Here is a 23,866-nt window from a genome sequence, read left to right as displayed (position 1 = left end):
CTGGGTGATAACAAACATAACGCATGAGAAGGACCATATCAGCATGAGTGCATGTGCTCGAGCAGGAGCTGCGGCCGACGGCGCACTCCTGGAAGTGGGAGACAAGCGTAAGATTAGATGGATCGTAGTGCTAAGGTGAGGCTAGGTCACTTTGCCGGAGTGGTTAACGGGATCGCCTGCTATTTGTGTAGCGTAGCGGTTGGGCTTTGCCCGCGAGTGTTCGAATCGCTCAGGTGACGACTTTTTCCTCCTTCATATCTTCATACACATTGCGTCGCGACGGCGTTCAGACGCGTCCTGGGCACTTCGACAACGACGCTATCCCGTCAACGCTGCTTCATCGCATCTTCGACGATGAGCGTCAACAAATACGCGAACTTGCCGGACATTGTACGTCGAACTGTACAGGGAATCGACTGCAGCTACATAGGCCATTCCACCAGGACACTGCGCCAGACGTTTACGAGACCGAGGACACCTTTCCATCCGCGGGAGGCAACGTGAGTTGCGTTGCGTTCCTGTACTCCGACGACACCTGATCTATTGGTTGGGGTAGAGAGGTGACTCCAGCGACGATGAGGGCCCTTCACGGCCCTCCTTGAGGATCAAGACCGGAGCCAACGGCACGGATGAGTTCGACAACAACAGCTTCGACGTCGAGGAGGCTACGCGCAAGTTCAAGCGCGCAGAAAAGCGGCGAGGTACGTGATAAATGCGTCGTGTTGTTCCAGATGGTCCATGAATTGAACGTCTGCTTTCCAGAACAACACCGACCGCGGACACAGTACACGTTTCCGCCCTCGCCCACCTCGCCCACGCAGCATACCCACACGCCGCCGATATCTCAGCGTCTACGGATGCTCCAGGCCGAGCTCGCGTCGCTCGAGGCCGAACTCGCCGACCCGTCGAATCCGCAGCTGCACAAAGAGAGGGAAGAGGACAACGTCGACCCGGGCGAGCTCATTCGCGAGCTCGTTGACGTCCGCGGCCGATTGGAGAAGATACGGACGAAGAAAGAGGGCCGGGGCAAGCTCGTCAGCGTGGTCACGGGCGAGGCGAACGGGCACGAACACCACCTCGTAAACGGGAAAGACGACGTGGAGAAGAAGGAAATGGAGGGGGAGAAGAAACAGGATGCGCCGGACGTGAGGAGCATCGCTGAGATGGACAGACGCGTCGGAGAGCTCGAAGAGATCGTCGGGTCGTCGAGCACCGCGCTGGACGAGGTACGGCAAGCTCACATTCATCCTATCACTCGACATGGTATATTGACGGTCGTATATCTTCAGACCTCTCCGCTCCCGCCCCCTCTGCTACCCCTCCTCACGCGCCTCAACACGCAACTCACGATCCTCGCCCAACCGCGCCACATTGACCAGATCTCGCGCCGGCTCAAGCTCCTCCTCACCGACCTCGACCGCGTCTCACAGTCCCAATCGCAGTCGCATCGCGAGCGCGAGCCCGCCCGGCGGCAGTCCGGGCACGCCCCTTCGTCCACCACCCCCGCGTCCGCGCCCGCCTCCTCTGCGCCATCAGGCCCGGCGCCCCTCGCGGACCAGCTCGCGCCGCTCCTCGCCCGCCTCGGGCCCGCGCTCCCGCACATCCCGCACATCCTCACCCGCCTCCGCACGCTCTCCCACCTGCACGCGAGCGCGGCCGAGTTTCAGGGGACGCTGGACGGGCTCGAGGCGGAGCAGCGGCGGACGCGGGAGGCGCTCGAGGACCTGAGTCGCGCGGTGGGCACGGTCGAGAAGAGTCTGGAGGAAAACAAGGACGTCGTCGCGAAGAATGTGAAAGGCCTCGAGGACCGGGTGGACGCGGTGCTGAGGAGGCTCGAGCAGGTGTCGAAGTGAAGGGCGGGGCCTTCATGATGTTATACCATGGTGACGTTACACTCGCGCCTCGGATTCCTTATGCCAATACCCTATGCTAATGGATGCAATGGATTACCTTACGGTCTTTTGGTTGGTCTTGGAGGCCCCAGGAGCTCATGCCTCGAATCCGCAACTGCCGCATGATGACCTCGACTCTGATTGACAGGGTCTTACGCTCAGAGTGCGCCCCGGACAGCACCAGCGCTGTGGCACCGCAAGACGAATCCGGACATAGGTCCATAGCAACAGCAGCTCTGGGCGCCCCAGACGGCAAGCGCGCTACTCCCGCGTTATTTCTCTCTCATTCATCGCGATGCCTCCGGAGGCGCCCATCTCGGAGGATTCGGATCCGTGCCTCTGAACAGAAGGGGCCTCTCAACGACACGCGCGCCCACGTCAGAGCTAAGACAACCCGCGACGCGTCGCGATGCTCGTGGTGCATACTCCACCCGGTCTACGAAAGGCTATTCGAGATGCTCTAAGGGTGCTTAATCCGCACCAGGACAGCGTGGATGGCATAGCAGTAGGTCCAAAAATAAACCTCGGATCTTCCTCGCGCCACCTTGCGGTCGAGGGAATCACCCGCAACATATGGTGACTCACACTCACAAAGGATCCGACCTGCATTTTTGGCCTGTTGAAGCGCGTACCAGCTTCGCATCGCCTCGTCAGGTGAACCTGAAACCCGACGAATGAATGGATACTCCCAGGGTAACGTGTCTTCTCGGACGAGAATACATTCGGTGACCCAAACCACATCACATACTTGTGATCATCATTGCAAGAAGGCTTGTATGGCATTCTACGGCGCTAGGCGCATCTTTTGGCGCATCTTTAGAGCTATGGCCCTGTTATACATACTAATGGCTTGCCTGTCTTTCCGATTCCCTCCCGATGGACGTCACAATGAATGATTTCCGACATCTCCAGGATGATTTCCGACATCTCCAGGCTACCCGATACACCAGTGGTAAGCTCTGGTTCTCAGATGAGCAGCTGGTAACCTGACCATGTCGTCTCTTGTCAGCTGCTGCCTTGGTGGTGAGTGCTATGGCTGCCACTGACATATCCCTTCATCAATTCACGAGATTTTCCCAGATCATTCTGTACGATCATTTGCTCACCATCCCTCAAGAGATCGACGTCATCTGGACCAGCCGTTGGAACGCTCTGAAGGTGTTATGTTTGCTCAGCCGCTACCTCGTTCCTACGGCTGTCTTGATGCAAACCTACGGTATGACACAACCTGGTCTTCACCATGCTTGCAATCGAGTATCGATATATTGTTGCAATACAGATCTCAGTGGACTCACGACCGTCCATCTCACGGATACAGTAAGCTCTTCGTAACACAGCGATATGGCGATGAGTCCTAATGACGTATTCCTTGTAGTTGTAAGTGCTCGTCCTGCTCAAATGGCAAAGTGGCGACTAAAGGCCGCCGCGCCTTCAGTTGCCAAGGATGGCTCACTTCAGCAATATGCGTCGGCGTCATATCCATTGCATCCAATGACTGTGTGTATTACGCGCCAATGACACCTTTGTTGGCGACCTTCTTGACCGTCGTTATCCACGTGCAGATATCGTTCTCCATCGACTGTGGGCTCTCTGGGAGAAGGACAAAGTCCTCGTTCGACTGACCTTCATGATCTTCGTCATCTCTCAAGTAGTGACGTTGGTGGCGCTGGCCGTGAATTCCGTCGACCTTCGAAGTGAGCGCATCAGGATCATGTGTTGTCCACACACGAATGACAGTCGAACTTGCAGAGAGCGTGATATTCAACCACGAGCTTCACGCATGTATTATGACCAAGACGATACCGCTAGCGTTGTTCTGGGGCCCAGGAGTGAGTGGATCCTCAGCGAGCGTCCCGCCGCAAATATTTAAAACGTCTAATGTTTTTAACAGCTCGCGTTCGAACTCATGGTCTTCCTCACGGCTCTGTTGAACGCGATAGCGCGACCACGAACGGCTTCGACGCGGCTCTCGGCTACCCTGTACAGGGATGGATTTCTATACTTTGTGGTGCGTTCAGGCGTTCAGGTCCGATGCGCTATAGTATGCTTTGCTCAGCCCGCGCTGGCTCGCAGGTCCTTACGGGTACGTGTTGGTCACGCGATCTACACTGTGATTATATTTCAGCGGCGATTCCGTAGCGATGCGCACGGCGAATCTAATCATTTCGGTCGTCTCACCAGTGAGTAAATAACAAACACCCTGCGTGCACCTTACACATTGACCGTTAACGCTCGTTTAAGCTCTCGCTTGTTCTCCTGCAAGTCTTGTAAGCTGACCTACAAGGATTCTGCCCTTCGTCTTTCCACTGACTATCACGAATCGCAGTTTGGTGTGGTCGTTGAACAACATCACGTTCTTCCGTCTGTTGTTCAACACGCACGCTAGCAGCGACGCAGAGGACGACGGCTTGTCGATTTCGTCAGATTTCGAGCGCGATACGCCGCGCTCGATCGTGGTACCTTCCCGAACGGGGTCGAGGAGCAGCAAGCTCTCCCCGGCGAAAGATCCGCGAACGGGCTGGCCCGGCGAATACGAGATGGAACTGACGGTGACGAAGCACTCGTCGCGAGAGTTGTCATGATGTATCTATATCGGAAGACGCTACGTACTGCGTCGAGACCGTGTACTTGTGGTACCGCGTGCCTGCTCCCCGTTTATCGGCGATCGTCAGATCCTTCATGCGCGACGGCGATGAGCAAATTCACGGAAGTGGAAGGGGTCCCAGAATATAACAACAAAAGCGCGATGTTCAGAGGGCGTCACGACCTCTGTCGGATCATACACCGGCGACTATTACTAGTACAAGTACAGCAACTCCAAAAAGCTTGAAGACGTGGGTGGGTACATGACCCCGGTGATCAATGCGCGCGGCCCGTCGTGTAGGTCGGCTCGTGCCCAGGCAGCCGCGCTTCCGGCTCCACATACCCCTCTTCTCCCAGGACGTCGCGGGCGTGCTCTTTGGCCTCGTGCCCGACGCGCTCGTTGTGCATGGCGGACTTGTAGCCTCCCATGACGCGGTTCTGGTGGTGAACTTCGGCCAAATTCGTGGCGGGTCCGGTGTGAGTGCTCGTATCAACGTCCTTCAGCTCCTCGGAGGCGTGCTCCTTGGCGGATTCCGACACGCTACAGCCGACGAAACCGTCAAGGTAAGTGAAGGTCAAGGAAAAGAGACACGTTTTCCGCTGACTTCGGGTTGCGCAGGGCGGCCTTGTAGCCTGCGGCGACGCGCTCGGGGTTGTTGTCGTCTTGGTAGGACATGGTGCGGTTCAAGGTTCAGGTTAGGAGCAAGTCAGGGGTTATTTTACGGTTACCCCACGCCCCATTGGAGACGCTTGTCGAGCGGAGAAGCCACAGAACGAGCTAGGCGTCCAATGACATCACGCGTAGGCTTCCCCGCATGACGTCACGCGCACTGCGACGCGTCCCCGCCTTTCCGAATCGGGCTCGGCTACGGGCGCTAAACCAGCTTCTTCGTCAGGCGCTCCGTCCTTCGCAAATTATTCGACGTTGCGAATCGTTGGCGTTTGTGTGGCCCGTTGACTCGCCAAGCGAGCCGCAGCGACGACGCTCCATCGTGGATGACGTCGATGCTCCAGCTGAAGATGCATAAATACCTGACCAGCGAGCCTCGATATGCAACAGTTTCTTCACCTCAATTCGTGTCTCCCAACAAGCTTTCAGACTTAATCTCCTTCTCACGATTTGATAATCATAATGCCTTGTGAGTACTGCACATCTGGTCTAACGCGCCGTGCTTACTGTGCGAGGCCCAGCCTATACTGAGAAGAACCCCGAGCGCGTCGCGGCAGGCTTGAAGGCTGCCATTCATAACCCTCGGTAAGTCATATATATTGCCCGATCAATTTGGAACGTGCTGAAGCGACGTCGATAGAGTTACGGAGGAAGCGAAAGACCGTGCCGCTCAAGAGCTCGAAGACATGGGTTACGAAGCCCCGCAGGAACTGTCGTCGCGCGCATCTGTGGGCGGCAACGACGACGGATTGGACGAGCACACGCATCGCGTCCTCGGTGGGTTTAAGGCCTCGCTCAAGAGTAAGTTTTATCTCGCATCACGCCTCGATGCGCGGCGCTGACGTTGACATCTCATAGACCCCAACGTATCCGAGGAGGCCAAGGAGCACGCCGCCGATGTGCTCGAGGCTGCTGACGAGGATCCTGCATCCGTAATTGAATCCGCGCGCGGCGTTGACCACGAGGAAGAGATTCACGAGCATCGCGTGCTCGGCGGATATAAAGCCACCTTGAAGAGTACGCGCGCGTTTGTTCTCAATGAGTTGTCAGGTGCTAACGCAGTACGCATCGCTAGACCCTAACGTATCCAAGCAGGCCAAACAGCAAGCTCGCGAGCTCCTCGTTGAGAACGGTGTCGATGCCTAAAACGCACCCGTTACCGGTACCGGAGACAATCATCTAATGTATTGAATGTACATCTGCCATACACAAACCAAATGTATACTATTGAATCGTAGCTTGCGCTTCTCCCGTCCCATGGTTTGAGCAATTGATAATCGTTTGACGGATGCCTGATGAGTTCCTTGAGCCTGGCTATTGAAGTCGCGCCATGCCTCGTATATCCTCGCGATGCTGACCTAGTGTTCTTGGCCGAGTCTGAAGGTACGAGTTGGATCAACGATCCCTTGCTCCCGGCGAGCCCGCCAGCGGTGCCGCAGAACCACCAGGCTTGGCGGATGGCACATGCGCGACCCGGCAATAACAGTCTTACACTGGCAATCACGACCCGGCGCTTCGCATGCTTTTTCCCGGTCGACGCGTCGTGACATCTGATTGATATTGGTACAAGCAGCAGTGCAAGTGAATACGGTACGAGAGGTGTAGCACGAGCGAACAACGAGGAATAATGCTAAGCAATACATAATGATGAGAGTCAAATTTCGTGGTTGGTATGCGTGACGAGCAATAAGGGGACATGCGGTGTCGGGATGACTGAGTAGTATAGGTATAAAAAGGCATCCAGATGAACGGTCCGATAGCAGGAAGAAGAAAAAAGCACGCCGTAAAAAGTTTCGGAAACCCGGAAGGGAGTGTTCGTAGATCTTCGTCCGGATTGATCCGGCTACTATCATGTCGAAGCGGAAGATGCCTATGCGACAAGACGGGCTGTGAGCAGGTGATATTCGATATTCACGTGTAAAACAACGCGCTCACCGAAGCCGCCTCCCCGCTGGACACCGGCGCTTTCAAAAGGGCAGAGGTGAACGCGCCTGCCGCCGCCGTAACTTTGCTTTCGACGCCAGATACGACTGAGGACGCCTTGTCCGCCGCGCTGCTCGATGGTGCCTGCGTTGGCGACGCCAGTCCATGCGTCAGCCCTCCGACCGCGCTCGTGATGTCTCCTCCTATCGCGCTCGTCACGTCTCCTACCGCGCTCGTGATCCCGCCGACCACAGAGCTCACATCGCTCGCGGCGTGGCTTATGGCGCTGGAGACGTGGCTCACGACGCCGGACACGTCACTGCTGATGTGGCTGACGATGCCTGACACATCGCTGCTGATATGGCTAACGACGCCGGACACGTCGCTCTTCACGGCAGACGCCACGGAACTGACCCCGGATGCGAGCGCCGACGCTATGTCTGCGTCGGTAAGGGACACGGAGTAGTCAGTAGGTACATGGTCTTGTTGCAGCTTGAGCCAGGGGATCAAGTACCCGCCGGAGCCGGCGCTATCAAGTGCGATGGTGAGTACTGAGGATCGTCATTCATGCTTAACCACACTCACCGAACACTCGTCGCCGCAGATATGTCCAAATACCCAAGAGGAATGATGCCCAAGCTAGCGAGCGCACCCTTAACGAGCAAAACGTGGGGGAACGTCCCGCTGTTCGCCGTACTGTGCGGGGGGACGACGAATGACGAGAACGGCTGCGTGAATATCGCGAACGTGTCCCCGTTCACCTTCGCGTCCGACTGAGCGAGCTCGACAACCAGCTCCGTATCGAGCGGGTTGGTGATATCGAAGTTGACGTCGACTTCGTTCGTGAACAAGGTCTCGAGCGTGATGAAGACGTTGACGTGTGAGATTATCGGCGGGACATCCATCCCCGTGAGGCTGGACGAGAGTTTGACACCTTCAAGAGCGGGTACAAGCGAGCCATACGGCGATGAAGAACTGTCGCCTTGGATGGTGAGGGGCAAATCATTGCTTGTCTGGAGGAAGTCCGTGAGGAAACTCTGGGCGGTGGTGTCATTGGCGTCGGCAGGTGCGTATTGAAACTCGGCAGGGTAATCGTGGGTCCCGGGAGTGAGGTTGAACGGCTAAACAGGGTCGTCAGCTTATCGCGCGAAGTGGACGTTACAGTACTTACATTTAACGCGGCGCGGCCTAGAACAACATCCTTGTATGTTACGGATAACGAGACATCGTTCGTAGACAGGGAGACGTTAGACGGATTGTTGAGTTCGGTTGTCAACGGTGCTTTGACGAACTCGTCTCCGCCATTTCCACCGCTGCCTGTGATCGTCACGTTGCTCAACTTGGTCGAACCACCAAATGAGTTAATGCCTGATGCATGGTGAGTCACGACGAGCAATCATCCATCACCATGTCACGTACCTTTGAGTCCCGACGGGACATCGAACGGAATACCGGAAATCGGCACGTTTCCGATGGTCGTCTTAGCTACGACGTTGGCGGTTCCGCCGAGACGGAAGTCCGCTTCACTCGTATCCGTCACTCCCGCGAACAATTGCTCGAAGGCACCATTGTTCAGCGCTTTCAGAGGTACCTTGTTGAACGAAAGATCTAAAGGGGCCACATTTCCCGTCGAGACCCCGCCGACTGCATCCGCGAGGGGGAGCTCAAGAGAAGCTATGGAGACTCCACTTGACGATAAAGTGATGTTTTCTCCGGACTTGATGACCTGCAGACTGAATCCGAACGGATTCTTGTACGTTGCCAAGACGGTCTGAATGAGGCATGTGATGAATTCGGACGACTCGGATCAGGAGACGATGTATATACCTGAGAGCTAGCCAACGGTGCAAACGCTTCGTCCTCAGTAGTCATCTCAACCTTGAAGTCTTCCAGTGCGATAGATTGGATGATGGTGAAGGTCTGACCAGGACTGGACGGGAACGTCAGAAAACGCATTTGCTAAAGGAGTCGGGTCGCCTCACAGAGTGACGTTGATAGTTAGCGACTTGAAGGCAGTACTCAGCCATTCAATAGGACTACTGGCCCCTGGAGGCTGGATGGATAATCCCTTGACATCCAATGTCTGGTTTTTTCCTGCAAGGAAATTCGAGAAAAGAGTTCCGATCGTTTCGAGATCCGAGCCGTTCTGCTGAACGATGTGGCCAGAAAGGTGGGCATTGGCAATCGACTCCGGAGCGAGATTCAGGTTATTGGCAGTCAAGGCTGCAGAGCAGATGAGATGGGCGAGACTCTGCATAGGGTGGAGCAAAACTTACGACCGACAAGCACGCCATCAAAGAACGAATTGAATTCCACTGTACCCAATCCAATGCCGATCTCTGCAAGGATGATGAGATTGTTGAAAGAGAAGTCCGAGAGGCGGTACGTACGCGCAGGGGATGGAATTGTGGAATCGGTCTCGATCTCAATTCCTTCGTCAACGTCACCCGGTAGCTGGAAGTTGCTAATGGTCACGCCAGGGAGGCCATTGAACGCCTTGAAAGTGACGTTCTTGGATAAAGTTACTCCATCGAAGATGGTACCTAGAGCCGTCACTCTGAGTTTGTCGGTATGAATGTTCCACGTAAACGATGACTGAAGGAGAAGGAACGAGGCGAAGTCCGTAAACCTAAAACAGCTCCATGGGTTAGTATAGCTCTAAGCAGAACGGCAAGCACTAACTTGTCCTGATCAGTGATCGTCAAGTGGGCGCTTGTCTCATAGTCAGGTACACCGGTATTTGCTGCACCGCAAACTAGACTGGTGTCAGCATCGTGTAAGAATGGAAGTCGCGCCAACGTACTCGGATCTAGTCCGATCTGAGCAATATCTTGGCCTTCCCATGTGACGCTAGACAACATGATAAGAACAATGCCATGACGATAAAGTAGCAGTAACTAACGTGACTGGTTCCGTGAATGTAATCAGAGCATCCAGAGGACCGATATTGGTCAAGGAGCCCTTCAGTGCGAGCTCAAAACCGTCCTCGGTGATGTTACTGATAGCTGGTCAGTTTAGCTCATACAAGGCCGGGCAGGTTGGTACCTGATGAGCGCCTGGCTGAAGACTAGCTCCGCTTGATCCACCAAAGACTGAACGATGGGGGGCGCGACAGCTCCGACCAAGTACAATGCAGTTTTATCCGTCTGTCCGAATGTATCGCGTGAGAAAGGTGGCATGATATCGAGTGCATGCAAACACGCACCAAGGCGGGTACATTGGACTGATTGAAAGACAATTCCACCGGGTCTACGACGAGGTTAGAACCACTTGCTTACTACGATGGAAGCACCTACAGTCGTCAATCTTGAGCGACGAATCGACCGCTAGGTCTATGCGCAAGCCGTTCAGAGCATTGAGGATCGCATCGTCGACGTCAAATTGCGTTCCGCTATGCTCCTTTTAGGTAATGTAGGCGTATACAAGGGTGATGACATACCTGACGCATGTTGGTGGGTCGGTCTCGATAGTAACATTGATCTGGGAACATGGTCACAAAGATGCCATGGTAAAGCAGAAACGAGGACCCTACCACTGAGCCTGCGTCCGGGTTCTTCGCTCCCAAGGCGAACAGATCAGGGAGTGGTCCGAGATCAGTGCCGGTATCCTGGGATCGGTCGAGGAGGAGTGCGACGATGACGTCCGGCTGCAGGTTGAAGTTCAACGGTACCGTGGGCGAAGTGATCTGTGAGTGTCCATTGGCATGTATTGGGTTCGATGTTCGGTCGACGTGATCGATCTTTCCGAGAGTGAGGTTGCGATATGTGGCGGTTGCGGTCACGACAAGCAACTGAGCTCGCAGCGTCAGCCTTCCACGAATATACTTTGTAGGCAATGCAAACTCACGTTCAAAGAGGCGGTGAAAGGGTCGTTGAGATCGAACGTAGCATCGGAAACCCCCGTCTTAAGAATATCCGTTGGGAATGTCAACGAAGTGGACGGAATCAGGGTAATATTGATGCCAGCAATGTTGACCGGAGACAAAGAAATTTCAGATAGCGCGGTCTTGAGCGATTGGATAGGCGTTGAATCGGTCGATCCGGCGATTGTTGTACTCGAGTCGATACCTGAGATATAATTCTCGAGGAGTTTAACTCCGGTTGATACAGCGTCTCCCTGCGGTGAGAAGTGCACATCTTTCCAGCGCGTGAGACCAAGGAACATGCTCTGAGTCAAAACGACGTACCAACGCTGTAGTTGGCTGCTCCAGGAACTATCACGAGACCGTCCTGAAGTAGAAACGTCAGTTTTCAGGTTACGCGTGATGACAAGCCGCAGGTGAGCGTACCATAAGTGCCGATCCAATATCCGCGTTTCTGTCAGGACGTGAGCCTCAGAATGTTTTATATGATGCAATAGATACTCACTCGAAAATCAGGTTGAAGCTAACGTCGCCCGTGCCTGCGATGCATATCAGTAGGAAAGAGACGTATAGGTCTTACTTTACTTGCCGATTGTCAGATTACTGTGTATATGATTAGTTATAACATATAGGCGATTATAGCATGTACATTACCTTGGATTGAACAATGAAGCCGAGGTGCTAATAAGCAGGAAATCCGAGTAGCCATGCACGACGTCCAATGAGCCAACCGTTGTCGGCTTAGAGTTCAGTCCCTGTAGCCCAGCGATCGAGGTGTCTACTGAAAACGCGATGTCCGTGAGCGGAAGCACGCCGACGCCAGTTTTGGCATTAACGTTGCTTGTCCCGGATAGATGGAACTTCTCCGTTTTCGATGTCGTGACGGCGGCGACGAACTGATTGAAGGCATCATGCTTGTCACCGAAAGCAGCGAATGGCACGTCGTCAAATTTCAGCTGAAGGACTCGAGTGTCCACATTCGTTGTGGCCGGGCTCATCGGGATTTGCAATTCAGCGACGGAGACGCCATCGACAGTGACTACGAAATCTCCCTCCAAGGCGATGATATCAACCGGAAGAGCGAATGGCAGGGTGAACGCTGCCTCCGTAGCATTGCTTCCGGAGGAGGGGCCATAAGCGGAATTCTCTGTAAACATCAACTGTCATAGGTTTTGTTTCAGTATGCATTTCGAGAAACGGCCCGTGTATCACTGTGCACCTGCAACTGCTCCAGTGTGATCGATTTAATGAGGTCCAGAACGCCTTGGTTTGGCAGCGTCGTATCGACCTGCAAAGACGGGATAGCAGAGCTGAGCCAAGACACCTGACCAGGACGTCAGAACACAGCGAATAACAATTCTGCAACGACGTACATCCGGCTGCACGCTCTGGCCATGCACAGACACCGGACTATCCTTGCCGTGGATGAAGTTGTTGAAGATGGTTGCCACCTGTAACGTCATTAAATCACCGCCAACGGATCAGCAGAACTGTCGCTGTACCGTCGCCAACCCATCCGAGGACTCTTGAGGGATCAGACGTCCTGCAAGACCTAGGTCTATTGTCGAGCCAAATGAAAGAGTGAAGCTGCTGTTCGACGTCAAAACCCCAATTTGGGTATCGTTGGCGAAGGCGTTGAACGTCAGGGAGTCGAGCTCTATGCCAACTTGCGAGGGCTGATATGCAAGATTCAGACACGGAATAGCTGCGATATGAAGTTGAGCTTACGTTGGCTACGGAAGAGTCGACGGTGAGTTTGACGCCGCCGGCGGGGTCATTGGCGGGAAGGTCGAAACTATTGATCTGGCGATACGCGCGGGGTGAGCACATGTACTCTAGTTCTGATGAGTTGAGTCTACAAACCTTTACGCCACCCTTGAGCCCATTGAATCCCTTCAATGTTACCGATGCGGGACCGAAGGTGATTCCAGTAACCTCGATGCCTGCATTCTGTCAGCAGACGGCGCCAACGGACGTCCTATAAACTCACCCAATGCAGAGACTGCAGTGCCAGTCAGTACGTAATCAATGGTCACGAGAATGAGGCACTCACCACTCAAATTCTCCCCCGAGATGGACCAATCGAAAGACTCCTCAGTCAGCAGAGTCTGCGAAGATATAAGCACCATCTCAGTGCATCGTCGATCATCAACGTACCTTGGAGAACTCTGCTAATTGTGCGGAATCTACCACTGTGAAGGCAGATTTCAAATCGATTTGACCGCCAACGTCACCAGTGATCTTTAGGTCGTCCATGGCGATCTTGCCAATGGGTTTGCCTGACCATGACACCACCAGGCCGGACGGGAACGAGATCGAGGCATCAACTAGAGGAGTTGTTAGCTCTGCAAAATCACCGGAAGGAACGCGCATACAAGGCCCAGCTTCGGTGATCGATCCCTTCAATGCGGTTTCTGCAAAAATTTAGAGGCTGCCAAGAGGCAAGGTGGAAATCCATTGTAGGCTTACGGAACGAATCCTCCTTAACACCCGAGATGAGGACATTATCGATCCCAAGGACTGATCCCGATACGACTTTTTGGACTATGGGGGCTGCCAGGATGGGCAGGAGCTCGTTCAGACTCGAGTCGGTTGAGATGGGCAGATCGGTTTGTGTGTATTGGAGCGTGGTGCTGTAATTTCCTACGTGCAAGGAGTTAGTAAACGAGACTGCGGTATGTGCCGAAAAAGCCATGGCTCACCGATCGTGACATCGGTTGAAAGCTTTACATCCGACCTCAACTGTTTGAACGCCTTGTCCACGAAGTCAGGCAGGTTGAACCCGCTGCGCCGTCTGATGAGCGCGGAAGGACGGAAAGTGAGGGCAATGACGTACGTGTAGATATTGTCACGCTTCTTGGAGGAGTTTGCGGCAGGAGTAGCGTCGGTACTGGTGTCGATGTTCAGGTATTCGTATCCACCCAGTTTAACGATCCCATCCAGTTGGGCGGTATCCAGCCCAGCTTCCACAGCCAGTTGTCGGGTGAGAGTGAATATTGAAGCAGGATCCAGGTTCATGTTCAGCGGCAACGTCGGGGAATCGGTCGCCTCCTTTCCGGGCGCGTGGAACGACGTGTCCGTCTCGATGGAGCCTAGGTTGATCCCGAACGAGGTAACCGAGGACGTGATCTTGGTAATCTGGAGGGGAGCGGTAAATGGGTTGGCCAGCTTCACTTGGACGTGAGAAATGTTATCGCTCTTTCCAGTGGAGTTCAAGACTGTCACGCCAAGATGGTCAGCACAACGCAAGGGTTGGGGCACTCGCAAAATCCTATACCTGTGAGGGACCCAGAATCCAAGAGGAAGGATTTCAGGCCGGGCAGCGTTGCCCCAATCTGGAGGGTCTCGAATGCTTGCAGCAGCGAATCAACTTTGGTGCTATACGACGCCCCAGCGATGTCAATGGGCACATCTAAAGATGCAGAAGTCAACAGCGCGCCCGACCAGGAGAGAAATGCGTGCGTACCCTGGCGGGCGACGTAATTGTTGAGTGTTTGCAGAGCCGTCGGGTTACTGTTCGCCTTCACGCTACGGTCAGTTCCACGTAATATTACAAGCGCATATGTGAACTTACCGCGAATATGGCCGTCGCCTGGATGGAGTTGTTGCCTCTGTTCAGCTTCAAGTTGGGCAGGGTCGTAGTGCCCAGCGCGTTTCCATCTTTCTGGAGTGCGAGGGCTGCATCGCAGGAAATCAGAAGATTTACGACGGGAGGCAGATGGGCCCACTCACTCAAATCGCCGGTATCGAGGTTCAAGTTTGACGGGTTGAATATCGACACTGCCGGTTCCGTTAAGATCGCTGACTAGCACGCGCACACCCGGAACTATCAGCTGACCGTTGACAGCCAATTGGAGCCCTTCCTCAGTCCCGCCGAGCACGTCGACGCCCTCGATCGTCGTCATCCCCTTCAGCCCCTGCAGCCCGTCCAGGCTCGACGTCACGTTGAACTTAATGGGGTCGAGCGTGATGAGGCCGATGCTCATGTTCGCGATCGCCCTTGCATGTCCCACGAGTTGAAATTCGGCCTTCTCGCTGTCGGTCAGCATGGCGTCTGTGCACACGGGCTAGGGTCAGTATCATGTATCAGGAGGTGCTGATGGTACGAATAATTCACTGAATGAGGAGAAGTGGTCGTGGTCGTCCGCGGCGGAGGTGAGCGCGCTGTTGTTGATGGTGATATCGATCGTGCCGCTGGTGTCGGTCGAGCTCAGGACGGAGATGGACGACGTCGACGCGCCAAGCGGCTAAGAAGGCAAGGAGTCAGCCGAGACGGCTCGGAAACGAGGAACGTGACAGCACGCGTACGGTGCTGAGGCCCGCGACTGTGGCGTTGTTACGGGTGATGTTGAACGCGTTCTGAATTTCGGACACGGAAACGCTGAATCCGAACGGCAGTTCTACGGGTATGAAAGGACGACGTGAGTCACATGCTATGCGTGTAGGTGTGGATGAACGCACGCATGGAAGCCTTCACCGAGTCGCTGCTCGCCATCGGCGCCCACGGGTTCGTCGCGCTGAACGCGAGCGACATCTCGCCGATGCTGATCGCTTTTATCGGGTCGATGGGCGTGAACGACTTGAACGGTACGTGGAGCTTGAGGCTCTGTAGCCCATGGGACAACCACGACACAGTAGTATTGTCTTCGAGCAACGTCGACTGGCCGGTCGCGATCACATCGGACGTCTCTCCGTTTATGTACGACGTGAAGAGGGTCGAAACCTGCGCTATGTTCTCATCGCCCTGCTGGGGGAGGAGACGACCTTTGAGCGTGATGTCATTCGAGCCGGGGGCCTGTCCAAACGTGTAAATAGATGATCGTTCAATACACGAGCGAGGGCAAGCTTTCGGAGCTCACAATGTTCGTCGAGGTCGAGGTGCCGGACCCGAGGAACAAGTTGTTGTAGGACAGATCGAAGACGACCGTGCCGAGACTGAGCTTGAACGGGCTGTGGGGAATAGGTGGGATCAGCTTGTGATTTCCAGCGACGAGTGGAGCTGACGCCCAGCTGACCTCGGGTTCGTGAGAGCGGTGTCGGCCTGGTAGTTGATACCTCCAAGAGGCGAGTCGCTCGGGAGCAAAAAGTTCTTGAGCTGCACATTGCCGTTAAAGCTGTCAAAACCTGTGTGGCACAGATAATGGTTATGTTTAAGCACTGAAGACTCCAGCAGCCAACCGATGTGCGAACCGTTCAGCGTGATGGTCTTCTTGAAGTGGAGACCGTGCGCGACCGGGAACTTCAGCGCGGCGACCTTCAGCTTGCTGCTCGTCAATTTCCACTGGAACGTCTTCTGGGTGATCATTGCCGAAGCGAACTCGCCGAAGCCGGCCTCGTTCGTGATGTTGAACGTCGTCGTCTCATTGATCGTTGCCCGGTGGTGGTTCGCCTTGAGCGTGTCCATATCCATCACGCCCAACTCAGTCTCGTTGTCGCCGTTCACCCATGAGACGGTGATGGGCTCGGTGAACGTGATCTTGGCCTTGAATATTCCGGTGTGAGTAACCTAAAAACCCATGAGAGCGGGTACGAGTGGGTATATGCGGTAAACACGTACGATGCCCTGCAACCCCAGAGTAAACCTGAAGACAATAGTAAGTAGTGCATATATACCGGATAACCTTGTGGGTTCAACGTACGAGGTGTTGGTGGGATTCGAGATGTCCGCGTGCTCGACATGAAGGACGCTCTTGTTGATGATGGACTGCGCGATGGCCGCGACGACCGGGTACAGGATAATGAAGAGGAGGGCGATGCCGATACATGCATTAATGATGCTGGCAATGATAAACCATCGCCTCTTGTATATCGGTTTCTTCGGCGCAGCTGCTGCTCCAGTTGCCGCACCCGCACCCGCCGCGCCTGCTCCAGCACCTCTTGCATTCGCCGCCCTCGCCGCTGCCGCTGACTCTTCCGGCCCTCCAATGTTTTCTGAAAACCGTGAGGGGCCGTCAATGCCCGGGGCGGCCGCATTTTCTGTCGGCAAGGGAAAGACAGAAGTCAATTGAAATTTTCGCGCTTTTCAATATGTCGACGAGAGTCTTACGCGTCAGAGAGGCCGTCGACCCGTATGCACTCCCGGCGTTAGCATTGAGGCTGACGGCGGACGCGTTCGCTGGTTGACGCATCATGATTGCCATCGCCGCTGGCTACTTGGCGCGCGAGCAAGCAAGCAGTCAGGCTGGAGAGGGTGCAGGCTCGAAAGGAGGCACCGCAATGGTTACGCGCTAAAAGATATATCAGTGGGAGGGCTTCGAAGCTCCGTCGTCTGCCCATGACCCTCCCGAAACTACTGTCCGTGCGACTGGATCATCCTAGCCCGCACATATTTTCGACACATTGATGGAAGGAAGTCATTTGGGGGAGGGAAAGCACATGGGCTCCTTCGCGAACGACGGCTGCCGTATCCAATGATGGCGCGTGGAATGTGAGGGTCGTCGCTACCAGCCTGGAGGATCGGAGATCCTGACTCGCTTGCCATCAGCGTGCGTGACCTCCTCTGCGATCATAATCAACCGGGGCCCCGTGGGGTACAGGCACTAGCCTCCATTTTCGCGAATGAGAATCAGGGGAGAGCGAGTTCAGCTAAGGTCCAGAATTGTTTTGCTATTCGCGTCGCGCGGGGTCGATGGCGTCAGGAGGAAAGAGCCCATAACCTGAAAAGGCAATGGTTGTCGCGCGTCGCGACGCGCTCTGATGCCACCTCGACGGGCACACTTGTACTCAGTCCTCACTCGAGTTCGTTCGAGTGCGTCTGTCTCGCGTTGAATTCTCATATTCGAACACATAAAATGCTCCCCCGCAAACTTGTGGAGGAGGTTCCTCAATGTTTAATGCCCAAGCAGTAGGACCCAAAACATGAATCACAAGGCTCCCACCCGCCTTTCTTCTCGTTCTCCGAAGAACTTCCCCACCCGTTCCGTCCATCGCTTCCGACCCGCTAGCCTCGTTCCGCCCGAACAGAATCTGAACACGAGATCTCACTATTGGCTCATATAATTAACCTTGATTTGTTCAAACTACGAACCTTAAACTCTGCGACCCTGTGTGTTTTAGCTGGAGCGTTTGCATCTGCACCCGGGCGCCACCGTCATCTTTTTCCCAAGTCAGCTGAGCAAAAGGCGCGTATACAAAACGTTGACAGAAATCACATGGATCCATCGCTCATTGTTATCATCGGCCGTTAGCTTTACTGGCCTGAGTTGTCCTGATTCGGCTCCGCTTTGGATTGCTACGAAGGAGGCCAAGGAACGTTTTCATACTCCACCGTCTTATGGGTTGTGCAGAATATCAGATGTCATCGCCGTGCTTCCAATCACATAGGTTCATACTATCGTCGGGATGCGGAAGCGAAAGATAGCCGAATCTCCCAGCGTAGACGGTGAACGCATGCCAGTCCTTTCGCCGTTCTCAATAATGTCGACCACGTCGATGCCAGAGGTGTGGATGGCGAGGCCTACCTTCTGGCTCATGAGATTCCATGGACTCAGTTCACACCGTACGAGAAACCGACCATTCAAGCTTCAATACCATAGCACGCGGAATTTGCTATATTGCGCCCGTCCCGAGGATTTCATGAATCAACGAAGCGTTCTGCCGGCTTACAATGTTATTCATCTCCCGGCCTCTCACATCAAGTTGTGCGTCTGCCATTCATTGATATTCTTGATATTCATAGTGACTTATTCTCAAGGCGCTGCGATTCTTCTTCGAGGATTTCTCGAAGCTCTAGAGATTGACCGGCCGAGAGTGCGCCCGAGGACGACTTGCACGCCCATAGCCAACGCCGAGGGTCCAGCGAACTGGCCTAGCCTTGGCCAAGATCACCAATATCGACGACAACCCTCGTTAACGCCGCCAGCGTGGATACGACAGAACCTCCGCAGCAGGTAATAATGGGCGACTGCACCCGCATCTCTTGCCCTCCATGTTCTGCCGATCAGATGCCCCGTCTTGCCGTTCACTGCTCATGGACTGGGTACTATGAAGCCGGGAGCGAACATGCCCGCTCCCCCGGTATATCATACCATTCCTTGGACCCGGGGACGACGACCGCTATAGGACAGCTGGCAGCTTTTTCGCAACCTCGACGGATGTCATTGTTTGAGTACGGAAGCTAAACAAACATCCGATTACAAAATGCTTGACAACGTTCATATGTCCTTTGCATGCTCTGCGCCGGAACTAAAATTACTATGACAAGAAACCGTGATATTGATCGTAATGGAGAGGTACACACCGGAAACGCACAGTATGTTAAAATCAAACAACCGCCTTAATCGGGGGTGAGATATGACGATATAATGCACAGAGCAGACGCTGGTCGATTCGCCAGTTAGAAGCTCGTAATCACAATATGCACAGCGAGACGTACCTGCTTTGAGTTCAAGCAACCGGGGCAACTACGCCTTGACGATGCTCGTCGGCCGGAACGTGCACCTGCGTGCCCAGCGCGATAGCAGCAGCCGACTCGGCCATGAGTGCGGGGTCGATGGCCATCGCCAGCTCTTCCGTCTGGGCCGCACTCTCCTCCGCCGGGTCTTGAACTGGTGCAGTGTCATTCGCAGGCGGCGGCGGCGGCGGCGGCGGCGGCGGCGGCGGGTCCCCCGGGCCCGATTCAGGCTCCACCAGCGCCGATTCTTGAACGACGCCCGCTTCCGGTCGGGCGTCCACATCCGGCTCGACAGGCATTTGAGCAGGGTCCGCGTCCACATCGACCTGCATCGCAGTCGTCTCCTCCTCCACGCCTTCCGCAGACGCAGACGCGGACTCGGCACCTCCGGACTTCTCCTCTCCTGCGGCCTCGGCATCGGGATCACCTTCCACTTCGGCCTGCACCTCGGCCTCCTGATCCACCTTGACCCTACTAGCGCGTGCCCTCCGACCACCCGCGCTCTTCCGTGCCGCGGTCCGCCTCTTCGCCGGCTCCGCGCCCGGCTGCGCTTGCACATTCAGAATCGAGCTCGTTTCCGTCGCTGCCTCGCTCAGTACCGGACTCGGCTCCCTCCTCCTCGTCGCACTCGCAGGCGCCCTCCTCGCGCGCGGCCTGGCACTCTTCGCCGCGCCCCTCCTTGCCGGCTTGCCAGGCAACACATCCGCATCCTGCTCGCCCTGTCCCTCCTCCCCACCCGCACCCGCACCCGCACCCTCCTCACCAGCCTCCTCCTCTTCCTCTTCCTCCACCGGCGCCTCCCTCCTACGCGCCCTCGGCGTGCGTTTCGGCGGAGCCGCATACCCCTCTCCCTCCTCCTCCTCGCGCTCCCTCGCCACCCTCCTCCTCTTCGCCGTGCCCACCCCTCCCGCCGCCCGCCTCTTCTTCGGGCTGCGCTCCCTCACCCCGCCCTCTTCCACTTCGCCCTCGTCCCCTACGTCGGCGCCGCGCCCGGCCGCGAGCGCCAGCGCCCCTTGCACCGCAATCCTCTCCTCCTCCCTCAGCTTCGCCGCCGGCTGGCGCGCGCGCTGCGGGCGCTCGCGACTCCCGTTCCCGTTGCTGGATGGCGGGGCTTCTACATTCACGACGGCCGGCGGCGGGAGCTGGCGGTACAGCGTCGAGTAGTCCGCAGCGCCCGCGAGCGACGCGGGCTCCAGAGGCGGGAGCGAGAGCGCGAGGCGGCCCGCGGGGTGGTACAGCGAGTGCGCGCGCGCGGCGGACGTCTGCGCGCGAGCGTGGAGCACTTTGCGGTACCTGTCGCCGCCCTTCGCCGCCTCGGACGCGATCGTGGCCCGGAGCTCGGCGAAGGGCAGCTTGGTCGAGCCCGTGCTGTTGCTGCCGGAAGCGGACGATGTAGCGTCGGAGGGCAAGGAGGTGGGGTAGAGCGGTCGCGGCGGCGAGCGAGGTCGGCGGGGCGGCGGGTAGCCGAAGTTGGGCGGGAGCTGGCCTTCGACGCGCGGGCCGGGCTGGTACGTCGCCGAGGGCGAGCGGTACGTCACGCGCGGTTTGCGTCTGTACGTAGATGTAGAAGTAACACGCGCATCTGGCGCCATTGTCGAGATCGTGGGCGGGGGAACAAAGGGGGTGCTGGACGCTACGACGGCCGCACCGTCCGGCGTGGGCTTTGCGTCTTCGAGCGAGATCATACGTCTGGAGCCCGGAACCGTTTTCGTGAGGTCTTCGAGGTGTATCTGCGAAAGGATAAGGAAGACGATGAGAGGGTGGGTGTGAAAAGAGTACCGACCGTTTCCATTGTCCGCACGTTCATTGGTTATACCCCTTCAAGGCCGCTGCAACGGATAACCTCACAGGATCGTACAGTTCGAAAGCCGTTGTTGCGCTATAGCGGATGTGATGGGAGGCGTCGCTCAACCTGGAGGACGAGTGGGTGGGCAACAGCTGTACAGTCGGTCGTACGCCTTGAGGAGCAGCGTGAAACAATGCTACCGGTTCCATCGGGACGGCCAGATCTCGGCATCTTGCGTGGATGCCGGGCACCGCCACCAATGATGGCTGTGCCACCTTGATTGACGAATCGTCATGATCGTCCAACTCGACGCAGGATAACAACAAGAGAGAAAGACGGAGATATGTACGGCGCTACACTAAAGGTACTTATCGAAGGTAACAATAGGGTTAAGCATAAAGAGCCCTGAACACGAATAAACGACAAGATACTCCACATGGATCCACAGTGAGTGAGACCGAGCTTAAAGCTCGCCAAAGTCTTAATCAAACGAGGCTTGAAACCCTCGGAGGGTAACCAGCCTCATGCTCCTCCGGCCTTCGTCCGCAAATATTCCACGTACTCTACCAAGAACCGGACCTGCTCGTACGTCTCGACGGCCTTCACGCTCCTCCTCCGCCTCACGAGCGCGATCGCGCGCTCGACGAGCCTGAGCGTATCGATCCGCACCCCGCTCTCCTCCTCTTCCCGCCTCTTCCTCGGCTTCTCGTCCTCCGGCTTCTCGGGAAACGCGAACGCGAACGTCGCGCTATGCTTGCGCTTGTTCCGGGGCGGCGAGGTGGGACACGGCGTGGGCGGGTCGAGCCAGCCGAGCAGGCCGAGCTTGATCGCCCAGCACGCGGCGAGCACGCCCGCGCGGCCGACGCCGCCGCGGCAGTGTACGAGGACGGGCACGCTGCGGCGCGTGTAGCGCGCGATGATCGCGTCGAGGCAGGCGTCGAGGCCGGCTACCGTCGGCTCCTCTCCCCCCTCCCCCCTCTCCTCCTCTCCGTCCGTCTCGTCCGATGGAGATGCTGACGCCGACGAGCCCAAAGCGAGCGGGCCGAGCCCCTCGGGCGTCGGCACGCGCACGACGTCCACGCCGACCTCCCTCGCCGCCTGCGCGTACTCCTCCCACGGCGCGCCGAGGAACGCGAGCTCGGCGTCGTCGAGCAGACACACGACACAGCCGACGCCGAGGGCGCGGATACGCGCGAGGTCGGCTCGGACCGAGCGGCGCACGGCCGGACGCTGTCCTTGTCCTTGTCCCTGCCCCTGCCCTTGTTCTTGTCCTTGGGCGTTGGACTCGGGCGGCGGGGTGGGGTTGAGGCGCACTAACGACCAAAAACAAAACGCGATATCGTGAGGTCTCGTTTGGAAAGGCGTGGAAGAGGGGAAAAGAAAAACGTTACGTTTTTTGCCCGGGCAGGACGAAAGCAGCAGGTTGCCGATCGGCGGGCGGGGGACGTGCAAGAGCGGCTGCGACGGCGCCGTTCTGGTCTTCTCGACTTCTTCCTGTTGCTCCTGCTGCGGGTAGGGGAACGGTTTCAACGGCGGGCGTTTGGAGAAGAAGGCAAAGGTGCCGAGGCCGCCGCCTGACCCCGTGCGCGTCGGCGGTCTGTTCGCGGGTGGGGGCGAGCGCGCCCGAGACGGGAGCGCGCTATATGTGGATATATGCGCCGGTGGGGGCGGGGGGAGGTGTGCTGAGAAGGCGAGGCGGTCGAGGGTGTACGATGCGGGGACGGTGAATATCGTCGGCGGCTGCTGAGACGCTTGCAGAGGTGAAGGATGAGGAGAGGCGGGAGAGAGGTGGGTGGAGAGGAGGGCGAGGAGCTCGGGTGGGATGAGCGGCGAGACGTGGATGGGGTGCGTTTCGCTCGTTTTAATCCGGCGGTCGCCTGATGGACGTATCGGTAGAGGAGCGGGTGCGGGCGCGTCGAGGGGCGCGTCGATCGCGGCCATTATGGCCGCCTCGAGGGCTTCTTCGACGGGCGGTAGCTGGGATTGGTCGTCTGCGGCTTCAGATGCGGCGGGTCCTGAGAGATATGTGGGGCATGGCACGTCCGGAGTTGACGAACTTGTCGCGCTGAGGGTAATGCCTTGCGCCGCGGAGAGCCGTTGGCGGTGGAGGAGGTGCGCGTGGTGATGCGGATACGCGAGCGCGAGCGGGACGTAGGCGTACGGCGCGCCGCGCGGACCGTGCTTCAACCGCGCATATTCGGAGCGGTGGTGCTGCGACGCGAGCGGGCCAAGCGTGCGCGCGAGGCGCTCTTCCGGTGTGGGCGGGGCTGGAGGTTCACGTTCGACAGTAGGCTTGGTCTGATGCACCGTCCGTGCGTGTGCGTTGTGTACCGGGAGCGGGGGCGGGTCCAGGGCAAGCTGACGCGGGAGCGGGATAGGCGGCACGTCAATCACAGAGAGCATCTTCGTTTCTCGTCGTCGTTGGTTGTAAAGGTAAAGGACAGGTGGATCAAAAGAGAGTGGCCTCGTTGAGGGGACGAAATGATCAGCGGAGAAACGACTGATACGGGCCCGCGGGTCTGATGCGCCCGTTGCGCAGTTCCGTGTGGTCGTCTTGGTTTGTTGACCTCGCGCGTCTTGCACGGTGAGCTGGTCGCTGTGATGCACAACGAGGACGAGGGCAGGTCCGTGTTGTGGAGCGGGGCGGGCTTTGAATTCGGGCGTCGGCCAGAAAACTGGAAATCCGGAGAAAAGAGATCCGGGGGTGGTCACCGACGGCTTATACCATATCCGGGCAGAGTGCGCGCACCGAATGGGC

At 56.7% G+C, this 23,866-nt stretch overlaps 7 protein-coding genes and 1 non-coding gene across 8 annotated transcripts; 4 read left to right on the top strand and 4 right to left on the bottom strand.

The window, feature by feature from the left end:
• The first annotated feature begins 145 nt into the window (after window positions 1–145).
• Window positions 146–239, top strand: PUNSTDRAFT_t36. The gene has a single exon. It is a non-coding gene; the product is annotated as a tRNA-Ser (tRNA).
• A 52-nt stretch (window positions 240–291) lies between these two features.
• PUNSTDRAFT_118845 (uncharacterized protein) lies at window positions 292–1,957 on the top strand. The gene is made up of 5 exons (XM_007380919.1): window positions 292–390; window positions 444–500; window positions 557–701; window positions 763–1,226; window positions 1,290–1,957. The coding sequence occupies exons 1-5, from the start codon at window positions 355–357 to the stop codon at window positions 1,851–1,853; spliced, it is 1,266 nt and encodes a 421-aa protein (XP_007380981.1). The 5' UTR covers window positions 292–354; the 3' UTR covers window positions 1,854–1,957.
• Window positions 1,958–2,780: 823 nt separating this feature from the next.
• PUNSTDRAFT_131618 (uncharacterized protein) lies at window positions 2,781–4,474 on the top strand (the record flags this gene model as incomplete). The annotated part of the gene is made up of 10 exons (XM_007380918.1): window positions 2,781–2,844; window positions 2,902–2,915; window positions 2,973–3,108; window positions 3,455–3,586; window positions 3,642–3,721; window positions 3,784–3,900; window positions 3,966–3,975; window positions 4,032–4,072; window positions 4,134–4,159; window positions 4,219–4,474. 10 exons carry the CDS (start codon window positions 2,781–2,783, stop codon window positions 4,472–4,474), a joined length of 876 nt encoding a protein of 291 aa, XP_007380980.1.
• A 277-nt stretch (window positions 4,475–4,751) lies between these two features.
• PUNSTDRAFT_63363 (uncharacterized protein) lies at window positions 4,752–5,151 on the bottom strand (the record flags this gene model as incomplete). Its single annotated transcript, XM_007380917.1, has 2 exons — window positions 4,752–5,016; window positions 5,081–5,151. 2 exons carry the CDS (start codon window positions 5,149–5,151, stop codon window positions 4,752–4,754), a joined length of 336 nt encoding a protein of 111 aa, XP_007380979.1.
• Window positions 5,152–5,420: 269 nt separating this feature from the next.
• On the top strand, window positions 5,421–6,291 carry PUNSTDRAFT_98561 (uncharacterized protein; the record flags this gene model as incomplete). The annotated part of the gene is made up of 6 exons (XM_007380916.1): window positions 5,421–5,614; window positions 5,667–5,730; window positions 5,786–5,946; window positions 6,004–6,077; window positions 6,117–6,162; window positions 6,221–6,291. The coding sequence occupies exons 1-6, from the start codon at window positions 5,608–5,610 to the stop codon at window positions 6,289–6,291; spliced, it is 423 nt and encodes a 140-aa protein (XP_007380978.1). The 5' UTR covers window positions 5,421–5,607.
• Window positions 6,292–6,841: 550 nt separating this feature from the next.
• Window positions 6,842–17,070, bottom strand: PUNSTDRAFT_141815 (uncharacterized protein; the record flags this gene model as incomplete). Its single annotated transcript, XM_007380915.1, has 49 exons — window positions 6,842–7,015; window positions 7,081–7,597; window positions 7,654–8,189; window positions 8,240–8,436; window positions 8,488–8,839; window positions 8,896–8,998; window positions 9,051–9,291; window positions 9,345–9,407; window positions 9,459–9,697; window positions 9,751–9,823; window positions 9,872–9,918; window positions 9,971–10,066; window positions 10,114–10,214; window positions 10,274–10,317; window positions 10,365–10,459; window positions 10,508–10,548; window positions 10,601–10,858; window positions 10,915–11,204; window positions 11,255–11,297; window positions 11,357–11,384; window positions 11,436–11,453; window positions 11,516–11,533; window positions 11,585–12,090; window positions 12,150–12,254; window positions 12,304–12,381; window positions 12,433–12,606; window positions 12,659–12,733; window positions 12,794–12,873; window positions 12,921–12,932; window positions 12,984–13,038; window positions 13,088–13,257; window positions 13,306–13,344; window positions 13,400–13,573; window positions 13,633–13,715; window positions 13,767–14,148; window positions 14,208–14,342; window positions 14,397–14,451; window positions 14,505–14,608; window positions 14,663–14,710; window positions 14,769–14,984; window positions 15,048–15,177; window positions 15,239–15,330; window positions 15,392–15,725; window positions 15,790–15,880; window positions 15,946–16,054; window positions 16,121–16,436; window positions 16,488–16,512; window positions 16,570–16,906; window positions 16,977–17,070. The coding sequence occupies 49 exons, from the start codon at window positions 17,068–17,070 to the stop codon at window positions 6,995–6,997; spliced, it is 7,440 nt and encodes a 2,479-aa protein (XP_007380977.1). The 3' UTR covers window positions 6,842–6,994.
• A 2,008-nt stretch (window positions 17,071–19,078) lies between these two features.
• On the bottom strand, window positions 19,079–21,114 carry PUNSTDRAFT_141814 (uncharacterized protein; the record flags this gene model as incomplete). Its single annotated transcript, XM_007380914.1, has 3 exons — window positions 19,079–19,249; window positions 19,305–21,052; window positions 21,106–21,114. 2 exons carry the CDS (start codon window positions 21,112–21,114, stop codon window positions 19,316–19,318), a joined length of 1,746 nt encoding a protein of 581 aa, XP_007380976.1. The 3' UTR covers window positions 19,079–19,249; window positions 19,305–19,315.
• A 528-nt stretch (window positions 21,115–21,642) lies between these two features.
• PUNSTDRAFT_21710 (phosphotyrosine protein) lies at window positions 21,643–22,575 on the bottom strand (the record flags this gene model as incomplete). The annotated part of the gene is made up of 3 exons (XM_007380913.1): window positions 21,643–22,084; window positions 22,127–22,367; window positions 22,500–22,575. Coding segments are annotated over 3 exons (759 nt in total), but the record flags the coding sequence as incomplete, so codon positions are not given.
• Window positions 22,576–23,866: the final 1,291 nt, after the last annotated feature.

This window comes from Punctularia strigosozonata (genome assembly GCF_000264995.1).
Source record: "Punctularia strigosozonata HHB-11173 SS5 unplaced genomic scaffold PUNSTscaffold_3, whole genome shotgun sequence".
Lineage (NCBI taxonomy): Eukaryota > Fungi > Basidiomycota > Agaricomycetes > Corticiales > Punctulariaceae > Punctularia > Punctularia strigosozonata.
Note: the sequence above shows the minus strand (reverse complement) of the source record. Positions and strands in the feature narration are given on the sequence as shown.

Excerpts from the sequence above, each read along its gene's own strand:
- PUNSTDRAFT_118845 (XM_007380919.1), top strand. The coding sequence starts at position 355 with ATGAGCGTCAACAAATACGCGAACTTGCCGGACATT. Across the intron at positions 391-443 it reads ACGCGAACTTGCCGGACATT|GACACTGCGCCAGACGTTTA; the intron begins GTACGTCGAACT and ends CCATTCCACCAG. Across the intron at positions 702-762 it reads GCGCGCAGAAAAGCGGCGAG|AACAACACCGACCGCGGACA; the intron begins GTACGTGATAAA and ends TCTGCTTTCCAG.